This window comes from Scyliorhinus canicula, chromosome 13 (genome assembly GCF_902713615.1).
Source record: "Scyliorhinus canicula chromosome 13, sScyCan1.1, whole genome shotgun sequence".
NCBI classification, from domain to species: domain Eukaryota; kingdom Metazoa; phylum Chordata; class Chondrichthyes; order Carcharhiniformes; family Scyliorhinidae; genus Scyliorhinus; species Scyliorhinus canicula.
The window spans coordinates 35,390,536-35,408,175 of record NC_052158.1 but is presented as its reverse complement, the minus strand read 5'-3'; the positions used below and the strand labels follow the sequence as shown (position 1 = coordinate 35,408,175).

Below are 17,640 nucleotides of genomic sequence, written 5' to 3'. Positions count from 1 at the left end.
ATAAGCAGTGATATGATCATCATTGACATGTCAGCAGTGTGATATGGACAGCAGTGTGATATGGTCGAAAGTGTGATATGATCAGCAATGATATGGTCAGCAGTGTGATATAATCAGCAGTGTGATATGGTCAGTAGTGTGATATGGTCAGCAGTCTGATATGGTCAGCAGTGTGATATAATCAGCAGTGTTATGATCAGCAGTGCGATATGGTCAGCAGTGTGATATGGTCAGCAGTGTGATATGGTCAGCAGTGTGATATTGTCAGCAGTGTGATATGATCAGCAGTGTGATATGGTCAGCAGTGTGATATGGACAGCAGTGTGATTTGGTCAGCAGTGTGATATGATCAGCAGTGTGACATGGTCAGCAGTGTGATATGATCAGCAGTGTGATATGGTGAGCAGTGTGATATGAACATCAGTGTGATATGGTCAGCAGTGTGATATGTTCAGCAGTGTGATAAGTACAGTAGTATGATATGGTCAGCGGTGTGATATGGTCAGGAGTGTGATATCGTCAGCAGTGTGATATGATCAGCATTGTGATATGGTCAGTAGTGTGATATTGTCAGCAGTGTGAGAGGGTCAGCAGTGTGCAATGGTCAGCAGTGTGATTTGGCCAGCAGTGTGCTATGGTCGGCAGTGTGCTATGATCAGGAGGGTGTTATGATCTGCAGTCTGATATGATCAGCAATTTGATATGGTCAGTAGTGTGATATGGTCAGTAGTGTGATATGGTCGGCAGTGTGATCTGATCAGCAGTGTGATATGATCAGCAATGTGATATGGTCAGTAGTGTGATATGGTCAGCAGTGTGATATCGTCGGCAGTGTGATATGATCAGCAATGTGATATGGTCAGTACTGTGATATGGTCAGCAGTGTGATATGGTCTGCAGTGTGCTATGATCAGCAGGGTGATATGATCAGAAGTGTGATATGATCAGCAGGGTGATATGATCAGCAATGTGATATGGTCAGCAGTGTGATACGGTCAGTAGTGTGATATGATCATCAGTGTGATATGATCAGCAGTGTGATAAGTTCAGCAGTGTGATATGGTCAGTAGTGTATATGGTCAGCAGTGTGATATGGTCAGCTGTGTGATATGTTCAGCAGTGCGATATGGTAAGCAGTGTGATATGGTCAGCAGTGTGATATCGTCAGCAGTGTGATATGATCAGCAGTGTGATATGGTCAGCAGTGTTATATGGTCAGTAGTGTATATGGTCAGCAGTGTGATATGGTCAGCAATGTGATATGTTCAGCAGTGCGATATGGTAAGCAGTGTGATATGGTCCGCAGTGTTATATGGTCAGTAGTGTATATGGTCAGCAGTGTGATATGGTCAGCAGTGTGATATGGTCAGCAGTGTGATAAGTTCAGTAGTATGATATGGTCAGCGGTGTGATATGGTCAGGAGTGTGATATCGTCAGCAGTGTGATATGATCAGCAGTGTGATATGGTCAGTAGTGTGATATGGTCAGTAGTGTATATGGTCAGCTGTGTGATATTGTCAGCAGTGTGATATTGTCAGCAGTGTGATATGATCAGCAGTGTGATAAGGTCAGCAGTGTGATATGGTCAGCAGTGTGATATGGTCAGCAGTGTGATATGAACAGCAGTGCGATATATTCAGCAGTGTGATATGGTCAGCAGTGTGATAAGGTCAGCAGTGTGATATGGTTAGCAGTGTGATATGGTCAGTAGTGTGATATGGTTAGCAATCTTATACGATCAGCAGTTTGATACGGTCAGCAATGTTATATGGTCGGCAAAGTGTTAAGATCAGCAGTGTGATATGTTCAGCAGTGTGATATGGTCAGCAGTGTGATATGATCAGCAGTGTGATATGTTCAGCAGTGTGATATGGTCAGCAGTGTGATATGATCAGCAGTGTGATATGATCAGCATTGTGACATGATCAGCAGTGTGATATGGACAGCAGTGTGATATGGTCGACAGTGTGATATGATCAGCAATGATATGGTCAGCAGTGTGATATAATCAGCAGTGTGATATGGTCAGTAGTGTGATATGGTCAGCAGTCTGATATGGTCAGCAGTGTGATATAATCAGCAGTGTGAAATGGTCAGCAGTGTGATATGGTCAGCAGTGCTATGATCAGCAGTGCGAAATGGTCAGCAGTGTGATATGGTCAGCAGTGTGTTATAATCAGCAGTGCGATATGGTCAGCAGTGTGATATGGTCAGCAGTGTGATATTGTCAGCAGTGTGATATGGTCAGCAGTGTGATATGGTCAGCAGTGTGGTATGGACAGCAGTGTGATTTGGTCAGCAGTGTGATATGATCAGCAATGTGATATGGTCAGCAGTGTGATATGATCAGCAGTGTGATATGGTGAGCAGTGTGATATGAACATCAGTGTGATATGGTCAGCAGTGTTATATGTTCAGCAGTGTGTTATGATCAGCAGTGCGATATGGTCAGCAGTGTGATATGGACAGCCCTGTAATGTGGACAGCAGTGTGATATGGTCAGCAGTGTGATATGGTCAGCAGTGTGATATGGTCAGCAGTGTGATATGGTCAGCAATGTGATATGGTCAGCAATGTGATATGATCAGCAGTGTGATATGGTCAGCAGTATGCAATGGTCAGCAGTATGCAATGGTCAGCAGTATGCAATGGTCAGCAGTGTGATATGGTCAGCAGTTGATATGCCCAGCAGTGTGATATGGTCAGCAGTGTGATTTGGTCAGCAGTGTGCTATGGTCAGCAGTGTGCTGTGATCAGCAGGGTGTTATGATCAGCAGTCTGATATGATCAGCAATGTGATATGGTCAGTAGTGTGATATGGTCAGCAGTGTGATATGGTCAGCAGTGTGATATGGTCAGCAATGTGATAGGATCAGCAGTGTGATATGGTCAGCAGTGTGATATGGTCAGCAGTGTGATATGGTCAGCAATATGATATGATCAGCAGTGTGATATGGTCAGTAGTGTGATATGGTCAGCAGTGTGCAATGGTCAGCAGTGTGATATGGTCAGCAATGTGATAGGATCAGCAGTGTGATATGGTCAGCAGTGTGATAAGTTCAGTAGTATGATATGGTCAGCGGTGATATGGTCAGGAGTGTGATATCGTCAGCAGTGTGATATGATAGGGCAGTGTGATATGGTCAGTAGTGTGATATGGTCAGTAGTGTATATGGTCAGCAGTGTGATATTGTCAGCAGTGTGATATGATCAGCAGTGTGATAAGGTCAGCAGTGTGATATGGTCAGCAGTGTGATATGGTCAGCAGTGTGATATGAACAGCAGTGCGATATATTCAGCAGTGTGATATGATCAGCAGTGTGATAAGGTCAGCAGTGTGATATGGTTAGCAGTGTGATATGGTCAGTAGTGTGATATGGTTAGCAATCTTATACGATCAGCAGTTTGATACGGTCAGCAATGTTATATGGTCGGCAAAGTGTTAAGATCAGCAGTGTGATATGTTCAGCAGTGTGATATGATCAGCATTGTGACATGATCAGCAGTGTGATATGGACAGCAGTGTGATATGGTCGACAGTGTGATATGATCAGCAATGATATGGTCAGCAGTGTGATATAATCAGCAGTGTGATATGGTCAGTAGTGTGATATGGTCAGCAGTCTGATATGGTCAGCAGTGTGATATAATCAGCAGTGTTATGATCAGCAGTGCGATATGGTCAGCAGTGTGATTTGGTCAGCAGTGTGATATGGTCAGCAGTGTGATATTGTCAGCAGTGTGATATGATCAGCAGTGTGATATGGTCAGCAGTGTGATATGGACAGCAGTGTGATTTGGTCAGCAGTGTGATATGATCAGCAGTGTGATATGGTGAGCAGTGTGATATGAACATCAGTGTGATATGGTCAGCAGTGTGATATGTTCAGCAGTGTGATAAGTACAGTAGTATGATATGGTCAGCGGTGTGATATGGTCAGGAGTGTGATATCGTCAGCAGTGTGATATGATCAGCATTGTGATATGGTCAGTAGTGTGATATTGTCAGCAGTGTGAGAGGGTCAGCAGTGTGCAATGGTCAGCAGTGTGATTTGGCCAGCAGTGTGCTATGGTCGGCAGTGTGCTATGATCAGCAGGGTGTTATGATCTGCAGTCTGATATGATCAGCAATTTGATATGGTCAGTAGTGTGATATGGTCAGTAGTGTGATATGGTCGGCAGTGTGATCTGATCAGCAGTGTGATATGATCAGCAATGTGATATGGTCAGTAGTGTGATATGGTCAGCAGTGTGATATCGTCGGCAGTGTGATATGATCAGCAATGTGATATGGTCAGTACTGTGATATGGTCAGCAGTGTGATATGGTCTGCAGTGTGCTATGATCAGCAGGGTGATATGATCAGAAGTGTGATATGATCAGCAGGGTGATATGATCAGCAATGTGATATGGTCAGCAGTGTGATACGGTCAGTAGTGTGATATGATCATCAGTGTGATATGATCAGCAGTGTGATAAGGTCAGCAGTGTGATATGGTCAGTAGTGTATATGGTCAGCAGTGTGATATGGTCAGCTGTGTGATATGTTCAGCAGTGCGATATGGTAAGCAGTGTGATATGGTCAGCAGTGTGATATCGTCAGCAGTGTGATATGATCAGCAGTGTGATATGGGCAGCAGTGTTATATGGTCAGTAGTGTATATGGTCAGCAGTGTGATATGGTCAGCAATGTGATATGTTCAGCAGTGCGATATGGTAAGCAGTGTGATATGGTCCGCAGTGTTATATGGTCAGTAGTGTATATGGTCAGCAGTGTGATATGGTCAGCAGTGTGATATGGTCAGCAGTGTGATAAGTTCAGTAGTATGATATGGTCAGCGGTGTGATATGGTCAGGAGTGTGATATCGTCAGCAGTGTGATATGATCAGCAGTGTGATATGGTCAGTAGTGTGATATGGTCAGTAGTGTATATGGTCAGCTGTGTGATATTGTCAGCAGTGTGATATTGTCAGCAGTGTGATATGATCAGCAGTGTGATAAGGTCAGCAGTGTGATATGGTCAGCAGTGTGATATGGTCAGCAGTGTGATATGAACAGCAGTGCGATATATTCAGCAGTGTGATATGGTCAGCAGTGTGATAAGGTCAGCAGTGTGATATGGTTAGCAGTGTGATATGGTCAGTAGTGTGATATGGTTAGCAATCTTATACGATCAGCAGTTTGATACGGTCAGCAATGTTATATGGTCGGCAAAGTGTTAAGATCAGCAGTGTGATATGTTCAGCAGTGTGATATGGTCAGCAGTGTGATATGATCAGCAGTGTGATATGATCAGCATTGTGACATGATCAGCAGTGTGATATGGACAGCAGTGTGATATGGTCGACAGTGTGATATGATCAGCAATGATATGGTCAGCTTTGTGATATAATCAGCAGTGTGATATGGTCAGTAGTGTGATATGGTCAGCAGTCTGATATGGTCAGCAGTGTGATATAATCAGCAGTGTGAAATGGTCAGCAGTGTGATATGGTCAGCAGTGCTATGATCAGCAGTGCGAAATGGTCAGCAGTGTGATATGGTCAGCAGTGTGTTATAATCAGCAGTGCAATATGGTCAGCAGTGTGATATGGTCAGCAGTGTGATATTGTCAGCAGTGTGATATGGTCAGCAGTGTGATATGGTCAGCAGTGTGGTATGGACAGCAGTGTGATTTGGTCAGCAGTGTGATATGATCAGCAATGTGATATGGTGAGCAGTGTGATATGAACATCAGTGTGATATGGTCAGCAGTGTTATATGTTCAGCAGTGTGTTATGATCAGCAGTGCGATATGGTCAGCAGTGTGATATGGACAGCCCTGTAATGTGGACAGCAGTGTGATATGGTCAGCAGTGTGATATGGTCAGCAGTGTGATATGGTCAGCAGTGTGATATGGTCAGCAATGTGATATGGTCAGCAATGTGATATGATCAGCAGTGTGATATGGTCAGCAGTATGCAATGGTCAGCAGTATGCAATGGTCAGCAGTATGCAATGGTCAGCAGTGTGATATGGTCAGCAGTTGATATGCCCAGCAGTGTGATATGGTCAGCAGTGTGATTTGGTCAGCAGTGTGCTATGGTCAGCAGTGTGCTGTGATCAGCAGGGTGTTATGATCAGCAGTCTGATATGATCAGCAATGTGATATGGTCAGTAGTGTGATATGGTCAGCAGTGTGATATGGTCAGCAGTGTGATATGGTCAGCAATGTGATAGGATCAGCAGTGTGATATGGTCAGCAGTGTGATATGGTCAGCAGTGTGATATGGTCAGCAATGTGATATGATCAGCAGTGTGATATGGTCAGTAGTGTGATATGGTCAGCAGTGTGCAATGGTCAGCAGTGTGATATGGTCAGCAATGTGATAGGATCAGCAGTGTGATATGGTCAGCAGTGTAATATGGTCAGCAGTGTGATATGGTCAGCAATGTGATATGGTCAGTAGTGTGATATGGTCAGCAGTGTGAGAGGGTCAGCAGTGTGCAATGGTCAGCAGTGTGATTTGGCCAGCAGTGTGCTATGGTCGGCAGTGTGCTATGATCAGCAGGGTGTTATGATCTGCAGTCTGATATGATCAGCAATTTGATTTGGTCAGTAGTGTGATATGGTCAGCAGTGTGATATGGTCGGCAGTGTGCTATGATCAGCAGTGTGATATGATCAGCAATGTGATATGGTCAGTAGTGTGATATGGTCAGCAGTGTGATATCGTCGGCAGTGTGATATGATCAGCAATGTGATATGGTCAGTACTGTGATATGGTCAGCAGTGTGATATGGTCTGCAGTGTGCTATGATCAGCAGGGTGATATGATCAGTAGTGTATATGGTCAGCAGTGTGATATGGTCAGCAGTGTGATATGTTCAGCAGTGCGATATGGTAAGCAGTGTGATATGGTCAGCAGTGTGATATCGTCAGCAGTGTGATATGATCAGCAGTGTGATATGGTCAGTAGTGTATATGGTCAGCAGTGTGATATCGTCAGCAGTGTGATATGATCAGCAGTGTGATATGGTCAGTAGTGTATATGGTCAGCAGTGTGATATGATCAGCAGTGTGATATGGTCAGTAGTGTATATGGTCAGCAGTGTGATATGGTCAGCAATGTGATATGTTCAGCAGTGTGATATGGTCAGCAGTGTGATAAGTTCAGTAGTATGATATGGTCAGCGGTGTGATATGGTCAGGAGTGTTATATCGTCAGCAGTGTGATATGATCAGCAGTGTGATATGGTCAGCAGTGTGATATGGTCAGCAGTGTGATATGAACAGCAGTGCGATATATTCAGCAGTGTGATATGGTCAGCAGTGTGATAAGGTTAGCAATCTTATACGATCAGCAGTTTGATACGGTCAGCAATGTTATATGGTCGGCAAAGTGTTAAGATCAGCAGTGTGATATGTTCAGCAGTGTGATATGGTCAGCAGTGTGATATGATCAGCAGTGTGATATGATCAGCATTGTGACATGATCAGCAGTGTGATATGGACAGCAGTGTGATATGGTCGACAGTGTGATATGGTCAGCAGTGTGATATGGTCAGTAGTGTGATATGGTCAGCAGTCTGATATGGTCAGCAGTGTGATATAATCAGCAGTGTGACATGGTCAGCAGTGTGATATGGTCAGCAGTGTTATGATCAGCAGTGCGATATGGTCAGCAGTGTGATATGGTCAGCAGTGTGTTATAATCAGCAGTGCGATATGGTCAGCAGTGTGATATGGTCAGCAGTGTGATATGGTCAGCAGTGTGATATGGTCAGCAGTGTGATATGGACAGCAGTGTGATTTGGTCAGTAGTGTGATATGGTCAGCAGTCTGATATGGTCAGCAGTGTGATATAATCAGCAGTGTGACATGGTCAGCAGTGTGATATGGTCAGCAGTGTTATGATCAGCAGTGCGATATGGTCAGCAGTGTGATATGGTCAGCAGTGTGATATGGTCAGCAGTGTGATATGGACAGCAGTGTGATTTGGTCAGCAGTGTGATATGATCAGCAGTGTGATATGGTCAGCAGTGTGATATGATCAGCAGTGTGATATGGTGAGCAGTGTGATATGAACATCAGTGTGATATGGTCAGCAGTGTGATATGTTCAGCAGTGTGTTATGATCAGCAGTGCGATATGGTCAGCAGTGTGATATGGACAGCCGTGTAATGTGGACAGCAGTGTGATATGGTCAGCAGTGTGATATGGTCAGCAGTGTGATATGTTTAGCAGTGTGATCTGGCGAGCAGTCTGATATGAACAGCAGTGTAACTATTTTAGCAATATGACGTGGTCAACCTTGTCATAGTGTATTCATCGAATTTACAATGCATAAGGAGGCCACTCGGCCAACGAAGTCCGCACCGGCAGCTGGAAAGAGAACCTCCACCCCACGCCCGCATGACAGCAACCCCACTCTTTGGTCACTAAGGGCAATTTTGCATGACCATTCCACCTAACCTACACATCTTTGGACTGTGTGAGGAAACCGAGGCAATGGCGGAAACCCACGCAGTCACGGGGAGAATGTGCAGACTCCACAAAGCCAGTGACCCAAGCCAGGAATCGAACCTGGGACCCTGGAGCTGTGCAGCAACAGTGCTAACCACTGCGCTACGATGCAGGCCCCACTGTGCTACCGTGCCGCAACCACTGTTCTACTGTGCTGCCCATTGTCCAATGGTGTGATGATGCCTCACGAGTATTGGGGTTGTTTTCTGACTTGTTCTCTTGTATCACGTCATCAGCAACAATGACACATTCTAGACTGTTCTGAAGTCGGTATAACCCTTTGAGACCCAGCAGCTACATGTCAACTCCTCTCATCCTAAATTCCAATTGTGATCGTTATTTTATTATGGGATGTGTACTTCGCTAGCACTGGTGATTCAGATTTAGTATTGTAAACAGAATCAAAGATAACTTTGCATTCATCATGACGATTATTCAGTTCAGGATAGTTTTCCATTGATTAATTTTAGTATTCAAGCTGCAATGGTGGGATTTGAACCCATGTTCGAGGAGCATTAGCCTGGCTCCTGGTTTGTCCATCTAGTGACATCACCGTCAACCCCTCATGAAACAAATGGCAGCAACTGAACACTTACTGATGGCAGCGTGTCTGTCGCCAATCGGATATCCAATCGTCTCTTCTCGCCTGATCCCATAGGTGTAGATGGCGAAGCGAGCTGAACCCTGAGAGATAACGTGACGCCCACCGGTTTCACCCAGGTAGATTCTGATGGCAGTGAAACCAGCAAAGGTTGAATTTTCGATAGGGAACTTGGACAAAGGGTCCCCGTCTAAAAATATACTGTCGGAGTTCGGCCCTGATGAAATGACCAGGAGGTAGTTGAATACGTTGTCCAATGTCACAAACACAAAGTAATTACTGAAAAAGACAGTCGGTATCACGGTCATCATGAAGGGGTCAAAGGTTGAAACCATTGAGTTGCTGCCCGCTGTAAACAGGTAAATGACCATGATCGGTTTGGTTGAGTTTATGATTATTCCACCAATCACAGTGATGTTGACGTGAGATCCTTCATGGAGAAGAGCTTCCCAATTCCCTGCGTCTGTGTGAATATTCAGGTTGTTGTCATTCCCCGAAGAGATAATGGTGATGATGTCCCTCGTTGTTTTCTCCATAATGGGAAAAACAACAAACAAATCAGACCACTTGTCCACCGGGTATAAAGTTTCACTGGTATGGCCACAATTACCAGGGGTGACAGTTCTGCATTGATCTCCACTGAAGACAGCCACGGGCTTTGTGGACTCGACCTTTGTTCCTGTCAAGTCCTTGTCGCTCTGAAACTGAATAACATTGTTCGGCCCCAATTCAAACGAGAATTTCTCTGTGTCTGTGAACTGAGTCCCGTTGAAGATCAGAGATCCCGAGACAGTGATGGTGATCAGCACTTGCTCATTGCTGTTAGCGATAGCAAATTGTTTAATGTTGTGCAGACCGTCCACAGGGTAGGTGATGATATAATATTTTGTACCCAAACTGGCGAATGGTAACGTGAAAAATATATTATACATCTTGGATTTCCCATTTAATACAACAAGGGAGATGTCTTCATTTGATGTAACGGTTATCGCCTTTTTCGCTATTTGGTTCCCTGACAACATGTGTGTGGAATTCACAGTCATGGTGGCTGTGCTGTTTGCACTAATGGAGATGGAGCGATTATAAGGTGGGTCAGATATAGAAACACTCATAACTGTGGGTCTGTCATAAGTGACAACGTGCATGGTGAGGACAGCAGAACTGTCAGCATTTTCTAGAAACGGCAAGATGAATCTTCTTCCTGAAGTCAGTGGCTGAGAGGAACCTGCCAATTAAAAACAACATTTGTCACAAAGTGAGAGGTTTGGATTTTAACTTCATTTGTAAAAGTTAATTGGCCTGGATTCTCTATTTCTGAGACCAAATGTTGACGAAGACGCAGGATCCATGGAGTGCCTCGACAGCCAAATCGGCAGCATACCTGAACCCATTCAGTGACTGTTCCATGTGGAACACAATCAATTGCAATGAGGAACGGAGTGGGATTCGCCGATTTCGCGATTCACACTCGGCAGGCTGACAAGATTCAGCTGTATATACGCACTGCCCTCCCCACCCACATCTTCCCAGACAACGTGAAGGCAGCAAGAGTTGCGACCCCACGCTTGACTGACGCCGAGCTGGAGAGCCTCCTGGACACGATGGAGGAGAGATGGATGACCCTGCACTCCGGCCCGGGAAGGTGGCTGCCAGCCAGCATTCGTCGTGCCTTGGGGTAGTTGGTCAGCGCTGGGCAGCGCCGGCCAGTGCCACTAGCAACACTGACCCGGCCCGTGGTCTAATCATGCGCCTTGTCTCGTGTCTTGCAGGACCTGTTGGTGCTGGGGCGGGCCCATCTGCTGCCCCCCGCCCCCAGCGAGTGTCACAGCCAGAATGCCCCTTCCCGTGGGATGAGCACTGATGATGAGAGCAGCCCGGACGGCAGCCCACGAACCAAGATTGAGGTCACCCCTGGACCAAGGGCATGTTGGCGATGGCGGCCTGGGCATGGTCTACCTTGAAATGGATGCATTGAGCAGCCTGGACATATAGGGCCTCCATGACAGTGCAGATGTACCTGTACACCGAGGTCCATGAGATCCCGTCAGGGCCGCACTCGCCGCCTGGAAGGACCCCATGGCGTAGAAGTTCAGAACAGGGAGTGGGTTACCTCCCCCATTTCCCCAATTCCCCCCAGTGGTGTGCCATGATCTGGCAGATTTGTCACACTGTCTCCCTGCTCAGCCAGAGTCCTCACATCCCCTGGCAGGTCCTCGAATTATACATGAAGCCTCATGCAGTGCCTCCTTGGCAAATCCTCCTCCTCGAACTGTTGGACGGCTGACTCTCCATCCAGGTTGGCTGCATCCTCCTCCTCGAGCAGCCCCAGCTCGTACTGCTGCCATGCGTCCCCCAGGGCTGCGGCGACTAGGAGGAAGGCCACCATTGCTGGTCGAATTCCATTAACCATCGTCTGCAGGGGGTGAAAGGCCGACATGTTAACATGCTGCGAATCCCCCGTGGCCATCTACCCCTGGCCCCATCGGTGCCCGGCACCGTGGGATCCTCTGGCACTGGCGCCCACCCCTGATGACAGGGGTACCATCGGCTGGCACTGAACGTGCCTGCAGTACTCTCCGCGGCCCCGCCCGCCGCCCCCATAGGGGCTATAGCGGGCATTGAACTGGGTGGGCCGCCTGATGCCCCATCGGCAGCTGGCGGCCATGCGGGGGGAGAGTATGGCGATGGGTGGGGAGCGGGAGTTGGGGCACCCATATGGCCAGTGTCACCGCAGAACCAGTGGCGAAGGTGGGTGGACAGTGGTGTGGCAATGGCGGTTCATGTCTGGACACCACTCCTGTCCCATGGTGGGGGAGGGGGGGGTGGACCCCCGGCCACTCGGTCTGTCCCCCTGTCACCTCCCACACCCTCTGGCCCTGGCAGGAGCCCCCCCCCCACCCCAGCCAGTCCAGCCAGTGCCCGGTCCAGCAGCCCACAGTAGCTACGCTCTGTGTCCTACGTCCGCTCTCTCCCTCATCAGCCACGATGCTGGTCTCATCAGCATCAAGTGAACCGCGCCAGAAGGAATTCGGCCCATCGGAAGCGGAGAATCGAGCAGGCCCCAAGGAATACTGGGTCAGGCCCGCTAATATATACAAACAGTGTTTACTGTACATGCGTTCTGGACCGCATTGACGCTACTGTCGAGGCGACGGAGAAATTGGCATGAGAATGCATTCTCCGCCCAATTGCGTTTTCCGATTTCAGCGTCAGCCAATGGAGAACCCCATCCATTGGATTTTGTTTCCCTTAGAAATGTAGAAAATAATTGACACTTGGAGAAATTAACACGGTTCCAAGCATTGAGATTATGATGTTGAGAGTTAGGGAGAGATGGTCAGCGGTGCGGGATGGGCAGTGGTGTAGAATTGTCAAAGGTGAGGGATGGACCGTGGTCTGGGATGGTCAGTGGTGAGGACTAGTCAGTGGTGAGGGATGGTCAGTGGTGAGGGATGGTCAGTGGTGAGGGATGGTCAGCGGTGCGGGATGGGCAGTGGTGTGGGATGGTCAATGGTGAGGGATGGACCGTGGTCTGGGATGGTCACTGGTGAGGACTAGTCAGTGGTGAGGGTTGGTCAGTGGTGAGGGATGGTCAGTGGTGAAGGATAGTCAGTGGTCTGGGATGGTCAGTGGTGAGGAATAGTCAGTGGTGAGGTATGGCCAGTGCTGAGGGATGGTCAGTGGTTAGGGATGGTCAGTCGTTATTGATTGGGCAGTGATGGGGGATGGTCAGCTGTTTGGGATGGTCAGTGGTGGGGGTGGTGAGTGGCTAGGGATGGTCAGTGGTTAGGGATGGTCAGTGGTGGGGGATGGTCTGTGGTCGAGGGATGGTCAGTGGTGAGGGATGGTCAGTGGTTTGGGATGGTTAGTGGTGCGGGATGGTCAGTGGTGGGGGATGGTCAGTGGTGGGGGATGGTCAGTGGTCAAGGGATGGTCAGTGGTGTGGGATGGTCAGTGGTGTGGGATGGTCAGTGGTGAGGGATGGTCAGTGGTGGGGGATGGTCAGTGGTTAGGGATGGTCAGTGGTGGGGGATGGTCAGTGGTTAGGGATGGTCAGTGGTTAGGGATGGTCAGTGGTCAGGGATGGTCAGTCGTGTGGGATGGTCAGTGGTGAGGGATGGTCAGTGGTGTGGGATGGTCGGTGGTTAGGGATGGTCAGTGGTTAGGGATGGTCAGTGGTAGAGGGATGACGGTCAGTAGTTAGAGATGGTCAGTGATAGAGGGATGACGGTCAGTGGTTAGGGATGGTCAGTGGTGAGGGATGGTCAGTGGTTAGGGATGGTCAGTGGTCAGGGATGGTCAGTCGTGTGGGATGGTCAGTGGTGAGGGATGGTCAGTGGTGTGGGATGGTCAGTGGTTAGGGATGGTCAGTGGTTAGGGATGGTCAGTGGTGAGGGATGGTCAGTGGTAGAGGGATGATGGTCAGTGGTGAGGGATGGTCAGTGGTAGAGGGATGACGGTCAGTCGTGTGGGATGGTCAGTGGTGAGGGATGGTCAGTGGTGGGGGATGGTCAGTGGTTAGGGATGGTCAGTGGTTAGGGATGGTCAGTGGTAGAGGGATGACGGTCAGTGGTGAGGGATGGTCAGTGGTGAGGGATGGTCAGTGGTGGGGGATGGTCAGTGGTTAGGGATGGTCATTGGTTAGGGATAGTCAGTGGTAGAGGGATGACGGTCAGTGGTTTGGGACGGTCAGTGGTAGAGGGATGATGGTCAGTGGTGAGGGATGGTCAGTGGTTTGGGACGGTCAGTGGTAGAGGGATGATGGTCAGTGGTTAGGGATGGTCAGTGGTAGAGGGATGACGGTCAGTGGTGTGGGATGGTCAGTGGTAGAGGGATGATGGTCAGTGGTGAGGGATGGTCAGTGGTTTGGGACGGTCAGTGGTAGAGGGATGATGGTCAGTGGTTAGGAATGGTCAGTGGTAGAGGGATGACGGTCAGTGGTGTGGGATGGTCAGTGGTAGAGGGATGATGGTCAGTGGTTAGGGATGGTCAGTGGTGAGGGATGGTCAGTGGTGTGGGATGGTCTGTGGTTAGGGATGGTCAGTGGTGAGGAATGGTCAGTCATGAGGGATGGACACCGGCAAGGACTCCTCCAGTGACCCAACCCTGACCTCGACCTGGAAGCGGAAAGGCCCGATGCGGAAGCCCGACTCCGATCTAGCGTGGAAAGCGTCCTGGCTGCCAGAGCGCCCAACCTGGCCCATCGACCACGAGACGCGGCCCAAGAGGTCCTTCCAACTTACCAGCAGGTGGAAAAGAGGCAAATCATCGTGGAGGCCCAACTAGGTCTACTCCAAGGCCACATTCCAGGAACACTCGACCAGACCACAAACGCTGGATCTGAACATGTGACCCACCCCAACCTGACCGACGAAGACCCTGCCAATGACGCAAACCTAGAATAAACACCCCCAAAACAGCGAAGACCCCATGCCAGAACCCAAACACACTCTCCTTACGGAGCCTGGGAGCCTGAACAGATCGTGAAACATGCCCCCCACCTCCCCAGAGACCCCAAAATCACAACCAGTACCCCTGACCACGCAGTGTGATATGATCAGCAGTATGATATGATCAGCAGTGTTATATGGTCAGCAGTGTGATATGGTCAGCAGTGTGATATGGTCAGAAGTGTGCAATGGTCAGCAGTGTGATATGGTCAGCAGTGTGATATGGTCAGCAGTGTGATATGGTCAGCAGTGTGCAATGGTCAGCAGTGTGATATGGTCAGCAGTGTGATATGGTCAGCAGTATGATATGGTCAGCAGTGTGATATGGTCAGCAGTGTTATATGGTCAGCAGTGTGATATGGTCAGCAGTGTGATATGGCAGCAGTATGATATGGTCAGCAGTGTGATATGGTCAGCAGTGTTATGTGGTCAGAAGTGTGATATGGTCATCAGTGTAATATGGTCAGCAGTATGATATGGTCAGCAGTGTGCAATGGTCAGCAGTGTGATATGGTCAGCAGTATGATATGGTCAGCAGTGTGCAATGGTCAGCAGTGTGATATGGTCAGCAGTGTGATATGGTCAGCAGTGTGAAATGGTCAGCAGTGTGATATGGTCAGCAGTGTGATATGATCAGCAGTGTGATATGGTCAGCAGTGTGATATGGTCAGCAGTGTGATATGGTCAGCAGTGCGAAATAATGAGCAGTCTGTTTTCATAGATTCATAGAATTTGCAGTGCAGAAGGAGGCCATTCGCCCCATCGCGTCTGCACCAGCTCTTGGAAAGTGCTCCCAAGCCCTCGCCTCCATCCTACCCCCATAACCCCACCTAACCGTTTTGGACACTAAGGCCAATTTATCATGGCCAATCCACCTAACCTGCACATCTTTGGACTATGGGAGGAAACCGGAGCTCCCGGAGGAAACGCACGCAGACACGGGGAGAACGTGCAGACTCCGCACAGACAGTGACCCAAGCCAAAAATTGAACCTGGGACCCTAGAGCTGTGAAGCAACTGGGATAACCACTGTGCTACCATGCTGCCCAGCAATGTGACACTGTCAGCAATGTGGTCAGCATTGTCATGTGGGGCATCCTTGTTTAATCGTGTGATGATATCTCACATGTGTTGGGCTGGGTGTCCTGGTCGTTCTCTTGCACCATGTCATCAGCATCAAATCCTGGGCCGGATCCTCCGTCGGCCGATGCTGAAATCGGGAAACACGATTTGGCGGAGAATTCCGACGCCAAAACCGTGCCGAGCTCAGATTTCCCACGAAATCGCAATTCTCCGTCACCTCGACAGCGGCGTCAATGCATTCCAGAACACATGTACAGTAAACACCCTTGGCATATCATTAGCGGGCCCAATCCATTCTTAGAGCAAAGAACAAAGAGGACAGCACTAGAACAGGCCCTTCGGCCCTCCAAGCCTGTGCCAATCATGATGCCCTAACTAAAACAAAGGCTTCTGCCCTATTCACGTAACCATATAGGTGCATCTTAAATGGTGCTAATGTGCCTGCTTCCACTACACCCTCTGGCAGGGCATTCCAGGCACCCACCATTCTCTGCATGAAAAACTTACCCCACGCATCTCCCTTAAACTTTGCCCCTCTCACCTTGAACCTGTGCCATGTAATTGACACTTCCACCCTTGGAAAAAGCCTCTAACTATCCAACCTGTCTATGACGCTCATAATTTTGTAGACTTCTTTCAGGTCTCCCCTCAGCCTCCGTCTTTGCAGTGAACACAATCCTAATTCAGTCAACCTCTTCGCATAGCTAACACCCTCGAGACAAGGTAATACCCTGGTGAACCTTCTTTGCTCTCGCTCCAAAGCTTCCACGTCTTTCTGATAATGTGGTGACCAGATCTGCAGGCACTACTCCAAATGGGGTTTTGTATAGCTGCAACATGATTTCCCAACTCCTATACCCAATGTCCCGGCTGATGAATGCAAGCTTTCCATATGCCTTCTGAATCACATTGGCCACCTGTGTTGTCATCTTTAGGGAACTCTGTATGTTAATGTTCCTCAGGGTTCTGTCATTTTTAGTATAATTCATAACAAGATTTGATCCTCCAAAATGCAATTTGGTCGGATTAAACTCCATCTGCGATTTCTATGCCCAAGTCTCCAATCTATCTATATCCTGTGTATCCTCTGACAATCTTTGGCACTATCAGCAACTCCGCCAATCTTCGTGTCATCCACAAACTTACTAATCAGACCACCCACATTTTCGTCCTGATCATTTATTTATACTACAATTAACAGAAGTCCCATCACTGATCCCTGCAGAACACCATCAGCTACAGACCTCCATTCAGAAAAACACCCATTACCGTTACTCTCTGTCTTTCATAACCAAACTAGTTCTGTATCCATCATGCCAGCCCAGCCCGAATCCCATGTGATTTTTGTACCAGTCCGTCATGAGTAACCTTGTCAGCCACCTTACCATAGTCCATATAAACTACATCCATAGCCCTTCCCTCAATTTTATTTGTCACATCTCTCCAAAAAACTCAATTACGTTGGTGAGGCATCACCTTCCCCAGACAAAACCATGCTGCCTAACTAGTCCATTATCCACCAAATGTACAAATATCCTGTCCCTCAGTACCTTTTCCCATAGCTTCTCCATCACTGTTGTCAGGCTGCCCTGCTTCCTTTCTTAAACAAGGGAATAACATTGCCTGTTCTCAAACCCTCTGGAACCTTGCCTGTGGTCTGTTAAAGCCCCAGCTATCTCCACCCTTGCCTCCCTAAGTAATGTGGGGTCGATCAAATTCAGCCCCGGGGACTTGTCTACCTTAATGCAATTTAGGATACTCAACACTTCCTCTCAATTCCCTCCTTTCATATATTGACGTTATCAAGAGTGTTCACATACCAATCCCTGACCTCAACATCCGTCATGTCCTTCTCCCTGGGGAATATCGATATTCTCTGGGGCCTCTGCCTCCGAAGGGCCAAATTCACTTGTGCTTTTAAAAATCGTGAAACCGGTGTTGTGGCCAATGAGGGAGAGCGAGGAGGTAAGACGCAGCGATGCGCGCCATGGGCTGCTG

The 17,640-nt window shown here is 48.2% G+C and overlaps 1 protein-coding gene across 1 annotated transcript in view; it reads right to left on the bottom strand.

Moving 5' to 3' along the window:
- The window catches only part of LOC119975556, a 156,697-nt gene that overhangs the window by 72,834 nt on the left and 66,223 nt on the right, over window positions 1-17,640 (bottom strand). The window contains exon 4 of the mRNA XM_038815342.1: window positions 9,105-10,334. Coding sequence (XP_038671270.1) covers window positions 9,105-10,334 — 1,230 coding nt within the window. The remainder of the gene's footprint in view (window positions 1-9,104; window positions 10,335-17,640) is intronic.